Genomic DNA, 24,471 nt, shown 5'->3' with positions numbered 1-24,471 from the left:
TTGTTTTGATTTTACTGCAGGAGGAAATTTATGGTTGCAGGCACAAATAGAGAAGGTGGTGGCAGAAGCTTGTGATCACCTGCCTGATGCCATTCAAGGCCAGTGTCATGAGTTTGTTGAAACATATGGCAATGCTTTTATGGCTCTCCTGGCACAAGAGATTGACCCCTCAGTGGTAAGCTACATTGAATAAAGTTAATAAAGTGTTTTATGGGAAATATTTTTAACCAAGATGGGGGAAATAAGTATGTAGACCTTGTGGTAATTTTGTGAGAAATGGCTGAATTGCTGACACAGATGAAGATTAGAGGATTTCTCTCAAAGAAGTAGGCTTTGATGGTGATGTTGATTGTATTAAATATGCCCAGTATAGGACTCAGTAGTTGGATTTTATTTTTATGTTGTTTATCATTTAAAGGACAAATGTCCAATATGTCACAACCCAAGTGGCTTGGCAAGTGGCTGAATGTCTGATATATCAGCAGCCCAGCATCTTTTCTTTGAGGAGCCCTCCTGGTGCCCTGTATATGTGCTTGGCCTAAACGAAGCATGGAATTTTACTCTGCAAGGTGTCAATATTATCTTTGTATAAACAATCCATGCATCAGATTTATTTTCCTATGTATATGCCCACTGTAATCTTGTGCAACGGTTTGCTGCCACTCTGAACCCAGACAACAGGTAAGTTTTCCTTCTCACTCCTTTTTGGGAGTCTGTAACAGTAGGATTGGTATTCAACCTGATCAATATACTTGGAGGAGGTAAAATATATGAGGGGAAATGAAAATTGTATATGATTAGATTCACATCAGTTTTCAGTGTCAGATTGTTACCGCCTGTATGTAATTTTCTTTATTTGTGTGCATATGAAGTAGGCCTATGAACAGGAGAAAAAAGTGAGGAGAGGATAGCGTTCCTACTGAAGAAGGTATTCTAGTGTTCAGTACTGAAATCGGTTCCTCCTTATGCTTCTTTCTGTTTCCACACTAAAATGTATTCAATAGACCAGTGATCCACAATCGGTGTGGCAGGACCTTTGAAGTGTGCACATCTGTTAATTGATTTAGCATGTGCACAAGATGATGTTGAAGATATGTACTCAGAAGAAGGGCTCAAAGATACCACATTTCAAGACCCATCATATGCTTAAGAAAATGATGATTAGAGTGGTGCCACCAGTTTACCTCTGATAAGTCAGATATGCACCAGTTCATGGGAGAACAAAGAGGGCTGAACAAAACACTGCTCCCAATATTACTGAAAATTCACAACATCGTGATTACTTCTTGCTATATTTTTAGACCATCATGGCAGTAATTGTACAAGAGGTCAATTGACATATGCCGCAAGATGCATAAACAAGGAATAAATCAGATATTAACATATTCTCAGTAAATAGGCATGAAGGATCTGTATGCATTTATAGTTCAGATGGGTCACGACCAAAAGCCCAATATGAAGCTACTCTGGACCAAAGACGAACTCTGCTCCAGTGTGGTGCCACGTGATCATTTTCTCATGATTCTGAAATATTTGCATTTTGTGGGCAGTCCCAACCCACCACCACAAAACAGAGAAAATCCCGGTTAAACAGATATGGAAAATCAGACAAATATTTGACATTCTGAATTCAAAATTTTCAGAACTGTCATCCAGCAGAATATATGGCAGCGGACGATTGTAAAATTCAGAGGGAAAGTTGTCTTTCAGCAGTGTTTTTAAAAAAAAATTGATGTGGCAAAAACGTTTATAAACTCTGTGACAGATCTGGTTACACATTCAACATAGGAAATACCTGGGGAAACGAAGAAACGTTCCCAGCACAGTTTTTGCAGCCGCAAAGAATGGTACTGGATCTGGTTCAGAAAGTTGAAGGAGTTGGACACAAAATATTCATGGACAATTATTTCACCTCATCAGAACTTTACTTTTCAGTGATCTGCACCACAGGAAAATAAATGCATGCAGTACAGTTCATCACAACAGGAAGGAGAGGCCACCTAATTTCAATCCTAAACACACATGACTGAAAAGAGGAGACACTGTCTCCAGAGTATGGAGATCTAAGGGCTGTGTGTTGGAAAGAAAAGTGAGAAGTTTATGCCATTGAAAAACTACACTTCCATTTGTTGGACCTAACCATTCTGAGTTCATACATTCTGTATGAGTCTTAAACGGGAAATATGACTCATATGAAATTTAGGGAGTGGTTGTTCTTTCCCTTAAAGAGAATACTGAATTCCGTAGTGTGCCAGCAGTGTTGACTCAGCAGTTTGGGTACTCGAATGAGATGACGTGAAGTAAAACGGTCTCTGCACTGGCCCACCAAAAGAAGAAAGAGATGCCATGTATGCAAGATGAAGGAAGAACGAAAAAAAGAACAGTCTACTACTGCAAGAATTGTGACTGTGGTCTGTGTGTTATGCCATGCTTCAGGCTGTGACTGGAACTGACTGTATTTGTATCCAGCAATGTGTTGTGTGTGTAGCATGATCTTCAGTAATGCAGCGGAACTTCTCCTGCCATCTAGTTTAGAGAGTGATGAAACAGACTTTTTTAACATACATTTTTCCATGGGTACTTCTTTTATAGAAAGATCTGGGATAGCGTAGTCGGTATAGTGACTGGCTGTGGGCTGGACAACCAAGGGGTCAGAACTCAAGTCTCAGTAGGGTCAAGAATTTTATGTTCTCCGTGTCGTCCAGACCGGCTCTGGGGTCCACCCAACCTCCTATCCAATGGGTACCAGGGGCTCATTCCCTGGGAATAAAGCGGCTGGGGCGTGAAGCTGACCACTCGCCTCCAACTAGTGCTGAGGTCAAGAAAATGAGGATCTATACATCCACTCTCCCATACACCTTCATGGTGTAGTCCTTAATTAGTTAAGCACAGGGACAACTTTGCCTTTTTTACTTTTACTTCTTTTATAGAACAGTTTTATTAATCTGGTGCAAATGAACACATGGAATTTGGCCATGAAGTGATAAAACGTTTCTAAAACGGTGAGTTTGTTCCTCTGTTATACTGTTTTTGTTTAATTGAGATATGTAAATAAAGATCAGCTATATATATTTCTGTCTGGTCTGGTGCAATTAGAATTTAAAACTACCACTTTTAATTCTGTCTGTGTGCCAGGCAAGGGTTTAAATGTCCCACACTTAAAAGGTTAAACTTCAGGTTTTACTTAAAAAATAAATTATTTATTACTTTAGTTCCTTGGTAGCAGAAACCATAAATCTGTAAACAAATGCATCAGCTTGAATCAGTATTGTTGTGTGTAACAACATGGTAGATATGAAGTTGGTAATGAGCAGAACTAGTAAGTGAGATTTTTAATGCAGATATTACCCAGCTCCAAACCATGCTGATCTCTGCAGATGTTTTTTACTAGAATGCTAATATATACACTTTTGTGTGGAAGATGTGATTCTGAAAGTTCTGAAGTTAATTTTCTGTTAAAATCCATACTCTAAGTAGGGGCATAAATTAATGTTCCCTTTTATTTTATTACATATACATTACAGCAAAGAATTGTTTCAGTAACTGTTATACCATGGGGTACCCAAAAGAAACTGAACTAATTTTTTTGTGGGCAGAGCTTTTGTAGTACCGCGTTTTGCTGCTATGAGCGCATAGAGCTAACATTCCTGAGTCGATAAGCCGACTACCGTTACTTCAGAAGGTAAGGGCTAGTTTTGGCAGAGTTTATAGTGACAACTGTTTTGTGTGATCGTCGTTTTTGCAATGGCTGATTTTCGTGAACAGCGTGCAGCGGTGAAATTCTGCTTTTTGCTCGGGAAAAGTGGAACAGAAACTCTTGAAATGTTAAAAACGGTGTACAAGGACGATGCTATGGGGAAAACTCAAGTGTTTGAGTGGTTTTCCCGTTTAAAAAATGGTGAAATGTCAATTGATGACAAACCTCGTTCTGGTCGTCCTTCCATGGCCCGAACACATGAAAATGTTGAAAAAATTCGTGAAATCATCAAGGAAGATCGACGGCGGACCATTGAAGAAATTGTGGAGCTGTCAGGAGTGACTTGGAGCTCAGTTCAGCGAAATTTGACAAAAGATTTGGGAATGAAAAGGGTGGCTGCGAAATTCGTGCCACGACTGCTGACTGCTGAACAAAAACAAGGTCGCGTGGAAGCATGCTGTGCTTTGAAAGAAGAGTCCCGAAATGCTCAAAACTTTTTTTTGTTTCCTCGAATGAAAAGAGACATGAAAGGAAAGCGTTTTGCTGATGTTGCTGAGGTGAAGGAAAAAACGATGGAAGCACTGTCAAGCATCTCAAAAGATGAATTTAGACAATGTTTTGAAAAATGGAATAAAAGACTTAGACAAGTGTATTAGTGTAAGTGGAGAGTACTTTGAAGGGGATTGAAGGTTTGTGCTTAAAATTTGAATAAATAAGTTAAAAAAAATAAGTTTGATTTCTTTTGGGTACTCCCTCATAAATGCTAATAAGATGCTTTATGTTATACATATTTTTATGCATTGATTATTTCTTTATCTTCAAAGTTTGGGAAAGAGGCTATCATTAGACAGTGTGGCTATTATGCACTATTCCTTAGCAAACAAAAAAATGGATGAGAATGAAATAAAGGAAGGAAATTAAGGATGTTTTATCCCTCAATTTTTTTACTCAACTGAATGAATATTACATTTTCCCAAGGTCCATCCCTGGGAAATAAACTTATCCCTTAGCAAATAAGAAAGCAAGTAGAGCAAAACAAAAAGAAAATAAGAAAGAAAACATGTGGGTAGAGAATGATAGTGATAATACTGTATTTAGAGAGGAACAGCACTTCTTGATATCTGTTGTTTTGTTTGTTGCTGCTTTTTGTTCGTTCATTTGTTCATTTTTGTTGTACTGAAATATTTGACTCTGATTCCCTGTGTTGGTATAGTTTGCTTGCGGATTAAAGCCACTGAGTTTGTTTGTTCTTTGTTTGATCCCGTGTGTGTTACAGAAGTAAATAATATCTTTATATATGTTATGCTTTCCCAGATCTGCCCACAGCTTGGTTTGTGCCCCTCTGCTGAAGGTTTTGTGGCCCTGGATGCAACTCATGTAGTGAATGACAAGCCAACCTGTCCCTTGTGTCTGCTAGCCACCCAAAGTATTATCGAAAAACTTAGAAACAATAAGACTGAGGTAAGTACAGATCTTAAAGTGAAGAGTTCTGACTTCATTTTGTCTTCTGGGATATAATGCCGTGTAATCCCTTGAAAAGTCAAGCAACATTTTGGAGGAACAAGTCCCCATCTTTAAAGTTGAAGAGTAAGCCAAACAAGAAAACCGCTTGAAGCAGGCAGCAACCAAAGCCTGCTTGTTGCAAAAATGTGGGATTATGTGGAAACAGAAGGGACCTTGGAAGCCACCTTGTCAGCTCCCATTTGGTCTATCAGAAAACCAAGGTGAATCAGTAGCAAGTTGGAGAAGAGTGACCATGTTTGGACCTTTAAAGGGTCAGTATGGCTATTGGAAGCAAAAGGGGAGAGAAGGTGTAGATGTGTGTGGTGAGCAGAGAACTGAGGAGGATGGGAAAGAAGTCATGTGTGAGAATTGTGCGTTTCTGGATGAGGATTAGAAGGGAAAAGGCAGGGCTGTTCCCCTGATAAGGGCGTTGTGCACGGATCTGTGTGGCCCATTGGAGAACCCAATCAGAGAATTCTGTGAGGATGGCTCCCTACAGTGTTTCATGGAGAAGGTGAGGGGTTTCCATGACTTGCAGAGGGAGAAGCATCTTTATATTACTGGAATAGAGCTGAATCTCAGTTATCTCCCTTATGATGCATTCCATACTGTTCTGTGCCACAGCTGACTTATTCAATGTTCTAGATCGATATGCTGATAGTGCTTCATCAACATGATGGTGTTATCAAGTTGCTTGCCAGTCCAGTGCACTCATAAGGCATACTATATACTCTGTGTCCTCAGTCTCGGGTCATTCAAAGTACAGCATGCTTGTTGGATGGGTAAAAGGTAAAGTTGTCCCTGTGCGTAACTAATTAAGCATTACACCATGAAGGTATATGGGGGAGTGGATGTAGAGATACACTTTTTCTTGACCTTGGCACTGGTTGGAGGTGAGTGGTCAGCTTCATGTCCCAGCTGCTTTACCCCCAAGGAAAGAGCCCCTGGTACCATTTGGATTTGAGGCTGGACGGACCCCAGAGCCTTCTGGAGGATTTGGAGAAGAGCAAATTCTTCACCCTACTGGGAGTTGAACTCCATCCCATAAGTTATCCAGCCCATGGCCAGTCACTATGCTGCCTGCTATTCCAGCTCTCTGTTAAATGGGTGGTGATGAGAAATGGAGTTGAGATAAAAGTTAGTATGGGCAGGTTTACAGTATACCATATGGTCCACAGAGCTGTCAGGTCTCCTTTGAAAGATTGAAACATAGCCATCTTCATATTGACTTGATTATTCTGATAGACACTGTGCAGGTGCTCAGGGAAGTCACTCAGCCTGTCAGGATGGTGGGGCCAGATGACAAAGGCATTGGCCGTGTAATGGAACCAGCAGAGGGGCTTGTTGGCTACCAAGCCTGTCAGAGCTGTTGAAACATACAATATATGATTTAATAAGAGTTGGAAGTATACAGTGACGGTTGTTATTTAGGCAGAAATGGAATATGTGATGGAAGCAAGGAGTAGATGCCATGCTTAATGCAAAAATCTTTTGCATCTCAAGTGAGGTGCAGTGTATGTTTGCAAGACAAGTGTTTCCCTTTGTGCTTTGGAATGTAAACATGGAAAGGTAACAGTTTTTATATATATGTATGTGGCTTCATTGTATTTCTGTCGTATGTGTATGTCTTAAGTTTCTTAGAATTATTGTTTAGGTGTTAACCATTTGTATTGCATTTTACTATTTGCATTTTATCAGTCAAATTCATATAAATTTAATTTTAGGAGGTGCAAATGCTGGAGGCTGTTTTGTACCTTGAACTATATGCACTCAGTCATTCGCTAAGTACTGTAGTTTTTATAAAATCAGTCATATGAGATAGCAATTCCATTGGCAGGTCTTGGTATATATTTGTGTCTTGATCCCTTTACCATGGCAGGTGAACGTGTAATATAATGTTAACAGAAGTGGAAAGTTATTAGCATTTACACTGCACAACTGAACTTCATGTTTTTGTTCTGCAACATGAAACATGAGTAAAGTGGACATTGTATGAACTCAAGTTCTGTGTATTTCAGAGTGTAAATGTTACCTTTCTGTTTTAATTATATACGAGTATGATGGAGCTGTGATACTGATCACCAGTCAATTTGGTCAATGTGTAGGAAGAAATAAGGAAGGAGCTAGATGTCCTGTGTGATGATTTACCAAGATCCATAGCTGGAGAATGCCGAGATTTTGTAGAAAAATATGAAGAACAGTTGGTGGACATGCTGATTGCTGATTTCACACCAAAGGAAATCTGTACTTACCTTAAACTCTGCGATCCAGTTGAGAAGATAAAAGTAACTGCACCAGCTCCAGATATCTGTAAGTTGTAACCACTCTTTAGTTATACTTTACTAGTGAGGGTGTTAGGGAGAATATCCAAACCGAAGAGAGATGAAGTGACAGGAGCTTGGAGAAAACTGCATAATGAGGAGCTTCATAACTTGTACTCTTTGCCAAGTACAATTAGAATGGTCAAGTCAAGGAAGATGAGTTGGGCAGGGCATGTAGCATGAATGGGGAAGAAGAGGAATGCATATAGGATACTGATGGAAAGAGACTACTAGGAAGACCAAATCATAGGTAAGTGGACAGTATTAGGATCGATCTTAGATAAGATGGGATGGGATGGATTGAGCTGGCTCAGGTTAGGGACCACTGGAGGCCTCTTGTGAACACAGTAATGAACCTTTGGGTTCCATAAAATGCTGGGAAGTTCTTGAGTAGCTGCAGAATTGGTGGCTTCTCAAAAATGGCTCAGCTCCATGAGTGAGTGAAATGCCTATTGAAAATGTAATAGGAGAATTTAACACTTCCCATCTCTTGTAGTTTCCAAGGATAACCCTTCCAGTGATACACTGCTTTATGCAGGAGGCTTTATTTAAGGTTTCTTTGGTGTTCACTAGATTTTGACTTAAAAGGAGGAAATTTAACACCGCTTATAGACTTTGCATTATTGAAATTAAATATTAATGAGGGAAAACCTTAAATCATGGAACATTAACTGGCAGTTTGCTTGTGTTATACATCTCTTGAGGGACATTCTTTAATCACAGTTCTGCTGAATACCCCTACTATATTCATGCTTTGCTTTACAGCAAAGGTTGGGACTGCAATAGGTACCTCTCCCTGACTTTTACTTGTGCTAGCCCATCTCTCTAACTATTACTAATGGTAACAATCCTAATACATGTGCTCACATACACAAAATGAATTGCTGATTAATGATAACAGTGGTGGTGGTGATGTTGGTGGTTTGTAAACCACTGTGCATACTGAAATAGAAGCTGGAATATGAAGGAATGTTTAGGGAATTTTAGTTTTCGTTGGTATACATATACAGGACTTTATGGTGTCACAGTTCAGATGATCAGAGCGTCACCTTTTGTTATGATTATTACTATTGGAGGGGTGGGTTTCCCCATGCAGCGCGACCAGTGGTCTATTGTACGTCCCCTCTGTGATATTCTACCAGTCTCTATACCCTACCGATACTGGTGCATGCCATCAGTCCCAACTCACCCAGCGAGTTCGGCCTCTACTGGCTCAGTGGTATCTCTCGATGCTTCCCCCATCTATCAGAGGCATTAGAGACTACTGTTGGGTGGGAAATGTCCGATCAATTTGGCTCAGTGGTCCCTTTGGGACATGAGGTTCTTTTACGTGCCGTAAAGCTACGACACGGGACCCACGGCTTAAAGTCCCTCCCGGAGGACTTGTTCCCTGAACTTTTCCGCCCTTAAGAATTCCACGACCTCCGCTGGGTTTGAACCTGCATACCTTGAGTCATGAGGTGGGAACGTTACCCCTACACTATGCCAAAACACTGTTGCTACTAACTTGTAAAGTACCATCACTGACATCATAGATGTTTGCTTTCAAATCAAAATTTCTATCCTAAAGTTACTATTCTAGCTGAGTTTATATATAATCTGTCAAAATGAGATACACAGCAAAGCTCATTTTTTAACATATTGGATATTACCACAAAACTGCCCTTTTGAATTGGTGAGTTTGGGGAGCATGGAGGGCACCGAGTTGGAAGCGACCTCTTACGACTGTTCTGTTGCCCCTTTTCTGCTGCATCCTCACATTGAATGCCACCGCGTAGCAGTTTACTTTTCTCTGGTTGCCTCATCATCCACAGTTGTAGAACTCACCTGCAATAGGTTTATCATTACCTCCTTCCCTTCCATAGATGTTGAGTTGATTGGTTGGGAAGGCAGCAGGACTTGTTTGGGCACCAGTTGTCACCAGGCAGGGATGGCTACAAATTTGTATGATGCCTTCCAGTAAAGATAATTAACAAGATGGCTAGCTCAGGGTTGGGTCTTGTAGAGCAGGAAATTTGTCCCTCAGTCTTAACAGGCATTGCTCTAGCAGGGCAGGAGGAATACTAGCACAAACACTTACACACAATGGAAACAGTGATTGGCACTGAACTGTGAATGATTAAACAACACTGGCATCAAATTACCTCATAGTGACACTGATATGCAATTAACTGCAGATCGACTTTAATAATGTTCAACAATTTATGGCAGTTTTTAAGTTGAATTTATAATAGGAAGTTATTCAATGACCACTTAATAATTTAGTATGTAAGATAGTCTAATAAGTTGATCAGAATTTCTATGGAGTGTGAATTTGGCATCAAAGTCAAAAACAGAATATTTTTGGAACTGATCTGCTGAGAAGCAGCAAGCTTCTCAGAGCCTCAACTTCCACCAAAAGTTGCCTTCCTCAGACGTGCTTCATTGGCCTAGTTCAAAAACTAGGAGGTCTCAGCATTTTCCATTTCCCAATCAGATGGAGTTGCTAAGTGATTTTATCCCTTAAAACACAAACGACACTTTTGACAGATCCTTGATGTAGTGTGGGCATCAGGCCAACTTATTTTTGGTATATTGATTGCTGTAGCTGTCAAATATCATGTCACCAGAGCCCTGGTGTTATCTCTAAAACAGCTAAAGTTTTAGGAAAAGTTGCAGGTGGCTGCATCCTGTTCACACAGCAAGAATGAGCCTATTTCTCATTCTGAATGTAAGAACATGACTATCTTCTTAATTCAGACTTATGTCATATAGTTCAGCATAGTAGTTCCAGTCAAATTTTCATTATAATGCACCTGATTATAATGAACGGTTACACTTTACCCTGTTTGATACTGAAATTCTTATTCCCTTTTCCCTCAAGAACCTTAAATGGAGATTTTGCTATCCTTAGAGTTCAATTTTTGTAGTGCATTTTGCCTGTTAACGCACTTTAATCTTGATCCATGAAAACTGCAATTGATTTTTCTTTTCAGTGACTAATGAGATTCCACAGTTTCCATTAAAACATAAGAATAATATGAGGAAGAAAGTAGCAAAGGTTTCTGTGAAAGATTCGACACTTTGTGTGGTGTGTGAATTTGCCCTCTCAAAGATTGATGAAGAGCTGAAAGATGATGCCACAGAGGTAAGGAAATTTGTATATAAATTCTTGAAATTCCACATTCTGTAAAACCAACATCTTAAACCTCTGTGGTTGCGGTAAAAATTGACTGGCCATGATTACCAACAGCCTTGCAGGGAGATGTTTTTTCTACCACTGTGTCCAAAATAACTTTGTTGATGCAGTCCACACATGGGGAATAAGCAACGTGACAGGAAAATTTACGTGGGTCTTGGATTTGGACAAATATTTATTGGACAATCACTCTATACACTCACAAATACAATTATTTGCACTTTTAACGTCTTCAGGCGTTTCCTCATCAATGTTATACACTCTTACACTGCTAATCACGAGGAAGTGTCTTCTGCTCTGCTCGGAGCTCAACCATCCTTAGCTCTCATCAGATACAAACTCTACTGGTCTCTTGTCAGATACAAACTGACTGGTCTCTTGCTAAAGTTGGACTGTTATATCCTGCACTTGGACTGAATAGGGAACGCCTTGTCGAATGGCATTGTTTTGCCCACTGCTATGGAACAAATCTCTTGTTGCCGTGGGAATACATTTCATTACAAATAACGGCGGAAACCCCACTGTTAGACTTTCATGTCCTGGGCAACGATTTCCTAGGAATTGCCAGCTATTGACCAGTGATGGATATTGTCGCGTATCGGGCGTATATCGCGACAAATAACTTCACGCCGTATTTGATATAGCGAATTTTATTTCACATTCGCACCTACAATCACCCAAATTACAGATTTACGATTACTGCTATCTGCAGTATCACAATTAATACACTCCAAATGCCACAATACAACTGGCTGGTTGCTGGCTAACTCGAAACTAACTCGGAGGTAGCTCGCGGACTGACTGGCTGACTCAGTACAACTAACTGTGAATAGCCTTCGCTGCTCCCTATGTAGCCTCGATCGGACAATACGGCCACGTAATAGGCACCCTTGTTGCCTGGCGCTGTGTTGCTAGTAACGCTAGCGGAAGTAACCGCTGTTACTACTTGGTGACGTCACCGCTGTTGACTCGCGTTGCCTAGCGACCAGGATCCTAGGACTCGGCTAACATCGGCTCGCTTCGGCTTCGCTCGGCGCATCACGGCTGGCGGGGGGTGGGGGAGGGCTCATAGCTCAGCATGTCACACTATGTTATCGTCTGGCCTTCCTGGCATCATCTCACACTTAGTTGACTGGTGCACACGAATTTTGCCGATGAATCAGTATGTCTGTTGGCTGATAACTTTCAGAATGAAGTAGTTACAATTCACAGATTACAGGTGGTGTTGAAAATGCTGTTCCTCTACACATAGACACTACTCACACCAGTTAAAGAGGTTCTGATTTGAAGCTGTTCTACAGGAATGTTTGCAATCTCCCTATGAATATTTGTTTTAGTTTTATTCCGTTCTGGGGTTACTGTTGGAAACTTTGTCCTTCCGACCTCCCCATATGAAGCAGTCACAAGGATTAAGATCAGGTGAACATGCTGGCCATTTACCACTGCTGATAGTTCTGTTCATGAAGACATCAGACAAAGTCTGCACAGATGTACGTGCAGTGTGGGCAGTAGCTGAGCCTTGTCGAAACCAGCCATAGAGTCTTTCTTCTTCTGTTAACTCTGGAAAGAACTGCCCGAGAATGGCCTATACATATCTTTTGCAGTTAATTGTTTCGATAAAAGACACAGGTCCAACAATCCACCTTGCATTTAAGCATACCAGATGCCAACTTTCATTGGATGGAGCAGGACTTCCTGGGTTGGATGTGGAGTCTGTGAACTCCATTAGTGATTATTTTCCATATTTATGTATCCCTGCAAGTGAGACCATGCTTCGTCTGAAATGAATGTCAGGAGTGGATAGATCTCACCTTCGACAGTCGGCTGTAGAAACCAACTGCAGAATGAACCCTGTTAGCTGGATCATGAGGCTGCAATGTGTTGATTACTGTTGCTTTATAGGGTCTAACATTAAGTAATTGTGCTGCCCTCCTTGCATTGTACTTTGGCACACAAAGCTAAGTGTTTCATTATTTTTTTGGGTGCATGTTCAAGTATGGCTCCTATGTCATCAAACTTCTTTTCGGTAAGCACTTGGAACTAATTTTTTGGCTCTTCTCAGTTAAGAGTCCCATTGATCAAAGTTTATTCACAAAATTGTGAATTGTTTATCTGCTTGGAACTCTTTCATCACAAAATTTATGTCAAAATTTTCACCAACATTTTCTAGTAGATCCATATTTTGTGTAGGTGTCATACAGAAAATATGTGTTGCTTAAAAGTATACCCCATCATGACGTTACACACTGCTGACAGATTGCAGCTGGGAACAATTGGCTAATGGAGCTGATAACTGCCAGCCATTACTGACAGATCATTAGCAAATTCCCATGCATGAACTGCACTCCTCACTGTGGAACATAATGCCTTTAAGTGGTCCACAAAGTTAGGAACTTCCCTTAATTCCAAATGTTATCATCCATCAGGCATACTGATATATCGACAAAATTCATATGTGCCTCACAGCCGGTGGTGCATTGGTCGCTGTGAGTCACTCAGCAAAGGTAAGAACCACTCTGTGTATGCAGTGGGTCACTTTTGATGTGGATTCTATTTCTTTGGCCAAAAGTTTAAAGTGGATTGTGGAATTAATGGTTTGGCAATATGATATCATTCATTCTAAATTTATCAAGTTCATGAACGTTTAATATGTTATTTTTGTAGCATATGAATGCAGTCTGTAGATAAGGCACCATTTTCATCTTTTATGGTATGTATCTTAAGTTTATGTCCTTAAATTAATTTATAGTTAGTTGGCTGTGTGGTGATGTAAGAACTTGGCCTCCTTTATGACAGATGCACATTCTTCTGTATTATGATAGAATGCTGATTATCCAAATTAATTAGTGACAGATGTAGTTCAGAAAATCGAAAATTTGGACAATTGGATTAAATTGTTATCTGTAAAAAAAAAAGTTATGCATTCTAATATTACAATAATAAGAACCAAAAAAATGGTAAAACAAGTGAGACATGAAAAATTAATAAATGTAATTACAAATTAACTTTTCCAAACACTTTATTTGAAAAAGTCCAACAGTGATGGTTGTTCAGCAGACAGAACTTGTTTCCCAGCTGACTCATGAATGGAGACAGAGTCATCATTTTTTCGTTGCAGTGATTCGGATAATTCGGATTTGGTTCATACTGTATCTGCCTTTTATCTACGTAATCCACATTGAGAACTCATTGCCCTTGTAGTTTTTCCTTGATCATTTCCTAATTACCCACCCACCATCCATTGTGATCCTACCAGGAGCTTATCATGCTACTTCCAATTGCATAGCAGTCCAGGTGATCAGGACATGTGGACATCCATCATATTGAAGTTATATCCCAGGGAGAGGCTTAAATTCATTTATGCATGTGTATCTTTTGCACATATGTGCACTCACACATTTGAGCGCACACCATTCATTCATTCATTCATTCAATCCCTCAATTCGTCATCATCATTGTCCTTCAGCTCCCACTGGAGCATAGGGCATTAACAAAGTGTCACCATCTCATACGGTTCTTGTTTCTCCTCATGCCTTCCCAACATTCAAGGCTTTCTCTCATATTGTTGTGTGCCAACTCCTCTTTGGCCTTCCTCTTCAGCTCCTCTTTAGCCTTTCACTTTTCATTTGACCTTGTGGTTCCACTCCATAGCCTCTACCTCAGTTGCGTTCAAAAAGTGAGGTCATTCCAGTTCCATTTATGTCTGGTTATCCGTTCAGTTATTTTTATTTCATTTGTCTGTTTCCATAGTTCATCATTTGTTATAATAACTGGCCATCTCACATTTACTGTTCTAAAGAGGCATCGATTTGCAAACTCTGTAAGTTTTTTACATCTTTCTTGCTTGACTTGCCATGTCTCACATCCATGTAATAGAATTGGTTTCACATCAGACTTGAAAATTCTTAATTTTGTTCTTACTGAAATATCACTTGATTTCTACACTTTTTGTAGTTAATTAAAAGCCCTATTTGCTTTAAATATTTTATTTTTTACATCTTCCATACTGCCGCCTCCTTTGTAACTATACTACCAAGATAACATTCCTTCTATTACTGCCGTATTATATCTGATGTAACTTTAAATTTTTTTAAGCCATCAGCATTTGTTTCACATTTTAGAATGCACTGTCTTCATTAACTTGATTAGAAACTTTAGTTTCATATATGCAGGCATGATATGTGATATCGATAACACTGTAATAATAAAAGTAATTCCATAAAAGTCAAGGTTTTGTATGAGTCAGAATACGAAGGTCTTCTTGTTAGTTGTACATTAGTGTGAACATCATAAATATGTGATGAAGCGTTCATATTCTTGTCAGGTTTATACATTCAAAATGCATACAGGTTTGTTGGAGGTCATTGTATCTTATAACTTTCAGGAAGAAATTAAGGCGTATGTTGAAAATGTATGTAACATACTCCCCAGAACTGTGGTCTCCCAATGTAGAGAATTTATTGAACAGTATGGCGACGTGGTGATTGCCTTGCTTGCACAGTCTCTCGACCCCAAGACAGTCTGTACGGAAATTAAGGCTTGCAGTGGATCTAAAGTGAAACATTCTGTTCTGATTGGTAAGTACTTCGGGTAAGATGAGGATTCCCTGTGTTCATATTAGCGACCATTATCAGCTTATCTTTGCAAAACATTCTTGTAATGAAACCTTGGTATTTGACAGAGTCACCCGTAACAAGCAGCATGAAGTGCACAGCTGTTTACTAGTAAGAGTATATGCTGCGTTTTATTTTTTTTATTTTTGTGAAAAGTGTGTAGCCTCCAGTATGAGTAATTTGTGTTCCAGACCACAAATTTGGTTGTCATAGTTTATTATAAGACCGTAAGTCAATAAGTAAGTTACAAATGGATATATAACTTAAACAAATAAGAGTACTGATTTGAAAAATGCTTTTATTTCTCAACATAATCTCCCTGTACATTGAGGCACTTGTCCCATCATTTCACAAGCCCCTGAAAACCAACAGCATAAAATTCTTTGGGCTGCTGTCGGAGCCAGGCAGTGACTTCCCTTTCTACAGCTTCATCATCAGGAAAATGTTCAACTGAAAGATGATGTTTAAGAGGGCCAAACAAATGGAAGTCACTTGAAGCAAGGTCAGGACTATATGGAGGATGCTCGAGGACTTCCCACTTGAAATTTCACAGCATCTCGTTTGTCTTGTGGGCAGTATGGGGATGCGAATTATCATGCAAGAGCAACACGCCTTTGGTGAGGAGTCCTGGTCGGTTCTGTTGAATGGCCTTACAAAATTTCCTGAGAATGTTACAGTAGGAGTCAGCATTTACGGTTTGTCCTTGAGGCTGGAATGCGGTGAGCAGTATGCCTTCGTGATTCCAGTCACCGCCTGGTTCCGACAGCAGCCCAAAGAATTTTATGTTTCTGGTTTTCAGGGGCTTGTGAAATGATGGGGCAAGTGCCTCAATGTACAGGAAGATTATGTTGAGAAATTAAAACATTTTTCAAAGCAGTACTCTTATTTGTTTAAGTTCTATATCCATTTGTAACTTACTTATTGGCTCACCTACATACTTATGAAGCAAAAATTTTGCTACCTTGTTTTTGAAAGACACACATTGTCTGGAGGTCAGTCATTAAGCAAACATCTGTAAGTGGAAAGTGAGTTGATCTGAGAAAATATATACATAAATAAGAATGAAATATGATAAACTTAATGCACACACATACATATTGCACATATTTATTGCAGTGAGTACTGGAAATTTAAGCAGTTTGACATTATAGAAGAAAATGGAGAGTATGAAATGGTGCTATTCACTGGAAGAATTGTGATAGTAAACTGTTCTGAAATCTAGGGTTTGAAGCTCTCACAGCTGTTGTCATGAAGAGCTCTGTCTTCTGGGATTTAATGCCATGTAATCCATCTGTGCTGGTTTCTTGCTGGCTTATTCTTCGACCCTGAAGATGGAAGCAACATTTTGGTCCCAAACCTCAGTTAACTTTCAGTGGGCTGCATGACATTATATTCCAGGAGATAAGACTGTTTTGTGTCTGAAATATCTTTGTGAGTACATCATAATAAAAATAATACACTGATGTAGATCATTGTATCATTTTTACAAATTTACCAGATTCCATTTTTAATACAGAGTGGGAACAGAAATTTCTATACCAGAGATCTCATTCAGCATATAGGACTTTGCATATATATGGCTGCCTACTCAAGGTATTGTCTACCCTCAAAGATGTTTTATGCAAAAAACAGGCAGGGCTGTTCATGACATCAACTATTTTTGTTCCAGGAAACCTACATCATTCATACCACCTGAGAGCTGTTAACGTTTTTACACGCATTCATGTGAAAATTTAATTGAATATTTGTAAAATAAGGAGTTTGTCAAAATACCTCTGACTTAAAAGCCTTTAATTAGCTATAATGACTGTTCTAATTGCCTGGAAGTATTAGAACTGCTGTCTTGCCTAATACAAGGAAACAGTGATTTAAAGGGCAGCTGATTAATTGGAGTGTGGTAGTGTCAATTAAATGACATAGCAGTTGGTTGTGTTTGTTATAGGAGAGCATTGAAATCTTATGGGGATAGACTTTAGGTTGCACAGTATGGCCAGAAATGACAATGCTTATGCAACACATAAATGTGTGTTCTGTTAGAATCAGTGAAGAAGTCTGTAAGGGAGTGTGCTGTATGTGAGGCATCAATGGCAGCTTTTGATGAGCTTCTTGGGGACCCCAGCTTGCAGAAGGATGTGGAACAATTGCTGAAGAAAGTTTGTCCCAAGCTTCCTGCAAAGGATCAAGCTGATGTAAGGAGTTACAACAGTATAAAACGTTTATCTACATAGAGGCCTGTTCTGTCATATGTTAGCATGCAGTTACAAATAGGGGCAGAAGATAGTAGCAATGAACAGAGTTGAAGGTATGCTGATAGTGTGTTGCAGTGTTCGTCTTTGCGGTAAGAAGTTTGTAGCATACCTCTAGGTAGCATTTCCACTAAGTGAATGTTCTTTGTCAGGTTTAATTTTTTTGGAACAATGTAACTATCTTTCCAAGACTTTCCACATTTTTAGGGAGCATATTCAGTGAAAATGTAATTTTGAAGTGTCCCTCAAGGGCTGTGATGCTCAAGACTGGATCACAGTGATAAGCTGTGCATTGTGACCAAGTATAATGTTAATAACTACAATAACATCTGATGAAATTTCAGTAGGGTTTATGCTACTGAGTAAATAAATAATATGTATTTAGACACTAAAACTTGCTTGTAATAGAGTACCAAGGAACCTGTACATTATTTAATTTCAGATGGGTTTCCATTTAACACATAAACTTTCATCTTCAAAAGTATTGTGCAATATATCTAACCCTTCCAGCCGCACTATGGCCCTGGATCCACTCAGCCTCTAATAGAAATGAGTACCAGGAATTTCCTGGGGGGCAGGGGGGTTTAATGCTCACAGCCTTACACACCATCTATGGGCCGACTGTCTAGGAGATGTTGGAGCCTTGACCTCTCATGGCCTGTAACAGGGACAGGACCAAAATCACAAGTCAGAAAGTCATGCTACATATAGTATGTTAGAAGAATGTCACCTTTCGGTTTACCACCATACCACTTCCTACAAAGTAAAGTGGCTCAAACAGTACCACATCTGATTTATATTTTTGAGGTACCCAGGAGATTGACTGCTCTGACTTAAGTTTGTCATGTTCTTTTTTTATTTTTCATTCCTCCTGACAGATGTTGGGATAGTGAATCATTAGGCCATGGTAGCTTCCTCATATTCTTTTCAATTCATTATTCATCAGTCATCCTACCATCTGACAGTGTAATTGAAGATATTGACAGGATTGCTCAATAAACCAGAAAATAAATAAATGTGTACACCATCTTTTCTCTCTTTCTGTCAGCACATAAAGAACTGGAGTAGAGAAGCATTTCTGTTATGCAGCTGATAGAGCACTTCATTCAGTACTGATGTTATGCAGAGGGTCCTGTCCATAACCTAGCATTGAATAATACAATAACATTGCATAAGACCCCTTTATAAGCAAAGAATTGAGTTTATTTTGTAGTGGAATTCCTTGTACTATTATGATGGTGAAATATAAGAGTCCTGTGTTGGGCTGGTTGTGTGTCTGGTGTGAGAGGAGGCAAGACTGCATACAGAAATTTGTTCAGGAAGTCTCTTGGATAATTACCCTTTGGTAGATCATAAAGAAGCTGGAGAATACACGGTGTGTCCAGGATCCATTAGGACTAATTTTTTTTTTTAATTTTGCCCTGCAGTGCCATCTGTTGGCAAGTTGTGGCGTTAAGATTCTTGAAGTTTCAGTTGTGGCTGTCTGTAATTTCAAAGCGCAAGCATTGCTGCATTGTGTGCTCTGACCTTGAATGTAACAGTATTGTTCTGACACTCGTTGGAAAATGGCGGTTGAACAGAGAGCCAACATCAAATTTTGTTTGAAGTTGGGCAAAACAGCCAGAGAAGCGTACGAAATGATGAAAAGTGTGTACGGTAGTGATTGTTTGAGTCGTTCAAACATTTTTCGATGGTATGTTATATTTCATGATGCCAGGGAGGACGTTGAAGAAGTTCCACAGGCATCAAAGCCAAGAACAAGTCACACTAAAGAAAATGTGAAAAAAATGACCGAAATCCTTTCATCAGACAGATGTGTTTCTGCAAGACTCATCGAGGAGCTTTTGGGAATAACAAAAAGTACTGTGCATCGAATTTTGAATGAGGATTTGGGCAAACAGAAGGTCTGTGCGCGATTTGTACTGCACATGCTGTCAGGCGATTAAAAATGTGCCAGAGTGGAACACTGCAAAGACATGTTACGGCAGGCCCAAAGTGATACAAAATTTACAAAATCAATTGTTACTGGTGACGAGACATTGTGTTTTCAACATGAGCCTCTCACAAAGCGGCAGAGTGCAGCGTGGTTGAGCCCAAAGGAACCGAAACCAAAGAAAGTGTGCATGCAGAAGAGTTGAGTAAAGACACTGCTAACTGTTTTCTTCGATTCCAAATGAATCATTCACAAGGAATTTCTGCCAGAAGGTCAAACAGTGAATTCTGATTATTATCTCGGAGCCCTCAGCCGTTTGTGGGCGAGAATTCTTCGAACTCAACCTGAATATTGAGAGCAAGGTTCCTGGTCGCTCCTGCATGACAATGCCCCACACCACAAACCGAAGATCGTGCATGATTTTTTGGCCTGAAAAGGGATCACAGTCCTTGATCATCCTCCATATTCGCCAGATTTGGCTCCAGCAGATTTCTGGTTGTTCCCAAAAGTTAAGTTGGCGATGAAAGGAGACCATCACGATACCATCCAGGACATCCGAAGGAAATGTACCGCAGTTTTAAATGCGATTCCACAAAAGGAGTACAGTGACTGTTTTCGAAAACTTTTCAATCAATTCCAACTATGTATTGATTCAGAAGGATACTCGTTTGAATAAAAAGAGTGAAATTTTGAAAATAATTCATGTCTTATATTTTTAATGAACACAGTCCTATGAGAACCTGGACACACTGTGTAGCATTATTCATATGCTAGGGAATTAATTTGTAAATGTTGGAAGTGTATGGAATTGTCTCGTGTTCATGTCCTGTGATGGTCTTTGATATCAGTGTTGAATGTTCTCGTTCTACTGGCAAAGTAATAGTGTGTTTAGTAATCTTAGAGGTTACTTCATCACCAAACAGTGACATAGAGCATTATGTCACTATCACAAAGTTACCAGGCTGTATTTTCAACATACGGTAGGAAGCAGGCTCACCATACCAGAGATCCTGTTGCACAGGACTTTTCTTCCATAAGGTTTTCTGCTCAAGGTATGGCACTTTCAGAAATGGTTTAGACATAACAGTAGTTTTAGAGAATCTTTTTCACTGCACTTAAAGATGTCTCAGTATTACCTTCCCTGTAAATGAGAAGCTTGGACTAATTTTGTTGCTCTTTGTTTTTCAGTGCAACAAATTGATAAATGTTTATGGCCCAAGCATCATGAACTTGATATCTCAAGTAGCAGATCCACAATTGGTGTGTTTGGAGATTGGTGTGTGCAGATGGGAGAAGCAGACTGTGCATTTGCTTGGAGGCAAGAAGTGTGTCTGGGGACCAGGTTACTGGTGTCAGTCTGTAGCTCATGCTAAAGCTTGTGATGTAAGTAATATTTTATTTACTGTTATGAACTACTCTAATCTAGTATTGTGGTTAGAGAGGCATCACAGCCTAAAGTTGGATGTGTGGCCATTACTGAAAATGACAAGTTGAGGTGTGGACAAGAATAAGATAACCTTTTATCAGCCATGGAATTTCAGCTGGTCAGGCACTGAGTTTTGCAATAGTAATACCATTAATCCCAGAAGCTGGGACAGCTCACTCAGTGTAGGAATAGACTACAGGCTTGATGGCCAGGGTTCATTACCCAGCAGGGACGAGAGAATTTTCTGTTTCACAGTACCCAGACCAGCTCTGGGGCTCACCCTGCCTCCCATCCAGTGAGTATGGGTGGCTCTTTCCCTGGCAGTAAAGTGGCCAGAGCATGATGCTGACCACTCAACTTCCATATGATGCTGAGTGGAAGACTGGTGAATCTGTACCTCCAACCTGCCCCCCCCCCATGTCTTCAAAGCATGTTGTGTAATTAATTAAGCATGGGGACAGCTTTGCTTTACTTTTACTTTATACCATTACTGCCAAGTTTGAAGTACTGCCACAGGCTGCATAGTACATAGCTTTAAAATCTGATATATCAGAATGATAAAGGTCGAGATAATAACCAATTTAGAAAACATAAATTTTCAGTAATGAAGTAGTCTAGACCAACATTTCTTAACTGGTGAAATACATCCCACAGGTACTACTTGATGGTCAGCTGGGTAGAACTTGAGGTCTTGAAACCCACAAATTCCATTTGCGATGAATTTAATATGAAAATCTGTGTAATTGTAAAGTACACGTTTTTGTAGAAAAGGACATTTTGGTATTACTGTTATGGGACTACAGTATTTTGACAGAATGATAGTGGGGATGCAGGATGGTAAACAGCCCCTGATATTATGACAAATCTAGATTATATGAAATTTCTTCATAGGAAATACTGAAAATATTCCTAATGTGTGTATATATAAACCTCCTATATATTGTGTTCGTTATAGATCTTTATTAGCTTTCCAAATACACATTGCCAGGTGTTCCTGGAAAGTAAGAGAAAAGTCTCACTGTCCTCTGGGATATGACAGCACATAGTCTAATAGAGAGTTATTGATTGTACTGCCACCATCTTCGTGGTTTGAAAGAAAACCAAGCAAACAACAGCCATGCCTTTTGCTTGCTTGTTGCTTCTATTTCTTACTATTTGACTCTAAAGGTGGAACAATCCAGTCCTCTGAAATGTCACAAAAATTCTACCAGACTTCATGGTATCACATCCCAGCAGATTATAGTCAGTGCTAAGAGAACTCGGATCTAAAAAAAACTGATGGTAAAGGCTAACTGTGTAAATCAGAGCCAGTCTAGAAAACCGAAAGGACACACTAAAGTTGGCAGTAACTTTGCCAAGAAGTGGCGGCCACTCAGTTGGTATAGTTCACTTGTGGACTAAAGCCACAGAGTTTGTTTTGGAGTTTTGTAAATCAGAGAAGTGAACGTTATGTGAGAAGAGACCAACTATTTTCTTCTCAAATTGTGAATGAAATAAGGAAAAATAAGTGGAATGGAGGCACGTCTGGTGTGTGAATAAGCTGGAGTAGTTCAGGGACTGCTGTCTGTATTTGCTGCAACATCAAGATTGGCTCTGGGGAGCACACAGTTTGTGTTCAGTGGATGCCAGGTGCTGTTTCTTTGGTGTTAAAGGATCTGAACATGAAGTTGGCCATTCACCATGGTCTAGTCATGAGGTTATGAATGCATATGCTTCCTTCCTTAGGCTCTGGAGCATTGCCAGGAGAGAGTATGGAAAGCAAAGAAACCAGTGAAGCATGTCGACAACTAACCGAATTCATGCTGAGGAAGAACTGTGGAGCCAAGAGGTGATCACTGCTGAGAAGCAAATTATTTTTGCAATTTCAAACTGTAGTAAATCGTACTGATTAATAATATTAATGTCACCAGTTTGTTAGTAATGGTATTGTTTAGCATGAGTACAACCAGCAACTGAAAGAATTTTCCTTTATCTAAATTGAAGCCCTTGTAAACTTGACTTAATTATAACAAAAGATTGTCCTATGATTTGCAGCAGAGTGAAAAGACATGGGTACTGTGATATTGCAATAAGGACTGATTGGTTGTAGTAATAAAAGTGACAAAGGTAGGAGTGTGTGTGTTTTTCCAATAACATTTAGAGTACACCATATTTTTCTTAGTTACTGTGTGTATATAAATATATAGATACTTTAGTTCATATTACAGTCAGAACCAGTTTAAAATTGTTACTTCTGTGTGTGTATTAATGTACATTCATAAAAACAAAAGGCATGCCATATAAAAGANCCCCCCCCACTTTACAGCCCCACCCCCTCCTCCCTTAAATATGGAATTAGCTGGTGCTGAGTCTTTGAGAAGCCACCAATCATTCAGTTGTTCAAGAATTTAACAACATTTTATGCAGCTGCAAGGTTCCTTACCATGTTCACAAAAGCTCTCCACTGACCCCTACCCTGAGCCAGATGAATCCATTCCATACCACGCCATCCTGTTTCTCAAAAGATCCATTTTAATATTTCCCCACCTACATCACCACCGTCCCTGTGATTGTTCTGTGAGAGTAAGTCAGTAAGTAAGTTACAAATGGCTATAGAACTTAAACAAATAAGAGCACTGATTTGAAAAATGCTTTTATTTCTCAACATAATCTCCCTGTACATTGAGGCACTTGTCCCATTGTTTCATGAGCCCCTGAAAACCAGCAGCATAAAATTCTTTGGGCTGCTGTTGGAGCCAGGTGGTGACTTCCCTTTCTGCAGCTTCATCATTGGGAAAATATTGAGCCGAAAGATGATGTTTAAGAGGGCCGAACAAATGGAAGTCGCTTGGAGCAAGGTCGGGGCTATATGGAGGATGCTCGGGGATTTCCTGCTCGAAATTTCGCAGCGTCTCATTTATCTTGTTGGCAGTATGGGGACATGCATTGTCATGCAAGAGCAACACGCCTTTGTTGAGGAGTCCTGGTCGCTTCCGTTGAATGGCCTTACAAAGTTTCCTGAGGATGTTACAGTAGGAGTCAGCATTTATGGTTTGTCCTTGAGGCTGGAATGTGGTGAGCAGTATGCCTTCATGATCCCAGTCGCCGCCTGGTTCCAACAGCAGCCCAAAGAAAAGTGCCTCAATGTACAGGGAGATTATTTTGAGAAATAAAAGCATTTTTCAAATCGGTGCTCTTATTTGTTTAAGTTCTATATCCATTTGTAACTTACTTATTGACTTACATATGTAATAGTGTTTGGGGAAGAGCACAAGTTATGAAGCTCCTCACTATGCAGTTTTCTTCAACCTACTGTCACTTCATCATTTTTTGGTCCAAATATTCTCAGCACCCTGTTCTTAAACACACTCAGTCTATTATATTGTATTGAAGCATCTTGTTGAACTATGCATTCCAATTTTAGAGTTCTCACTTCACAGTCTCTGTGCAAATTGGAACCCTCTATGGTCCCTTTATATCAGACACAAATTTCACACCTATACAAAACTACGGGCAAAATTATAGTGTTGTATATTTTAATTTTTATGCCTTCAGACAGCAAACAAGGAAACAAA

At 39.6% G+C, this 24,471-nt stretch overlaps 1 protein-coding gene across 1 annotated transcript in view; it reads left to right on the top strand.

The window, feature by feature from the left end:
* Window positions 1–23,204, top strand: part of LOC111862388 (prosaposin) — a 54,283-nt gene extending 31,079 nt beyond the window's left edge. Inside the window, exons 11-18 of the mRNA XM_023847734.2 lie at window positions 41–175; window positions 5,012–5,158; window positions 7,306–7,510; window positions 10,497–10,648; window positions 15,084–15,276; window positions 17,350–17,501; window positions 20,680–20,874; window positions 22,643–23,204. Coding sequence (XP_023703502.1) covers window positions 41–175; window positions 5,012–5,158; window positions 7,306–7,510; window positions 10,497–10,648; window positions 15,084–15,276; window positions 17,350–17,501; window positions 20,680–20,874; window positions 22,643–22,708 — 1,245 coding nt within the window. The 3' untranslated portion in view covers window positions 22,709–23,204. The remainder of the gene's footprint in view (window positions 1–40; window positions 176–5,011; window positions 5,159–7,305; window positions 7,511–10,496; window positions 10,649–15,083; window positions 15,277–17,349; window positions 17,502–20,679; window positions 20,875–22,642) is intronic.
* The last annotated feature ends 1,267 nt before the right edge of the window (window positions 23,205–24,471 follow it).

This window comes from Cryptotermes secundus, unplaced genomic scaffold, assembly GCF_002891405.2.
Source record: "Cryptotermes secundus unplaced genomic scaffold, Csec_1.0 scaffold671, whole genome shotgun sequence".
Taxonomy (NCBI): domain Eukaryota; kingdom Metazoa; phylum Arthropoda; class Insecta; order Blattodea; family Kalotermitidae; genus Cryptotermes; species Cryptotermes secundus.
The sequence above is the reverse complement of the archived record's forward strand: the minus strand, read 5'-3'. Positions and strand labels throughout refer to the sequence as shown.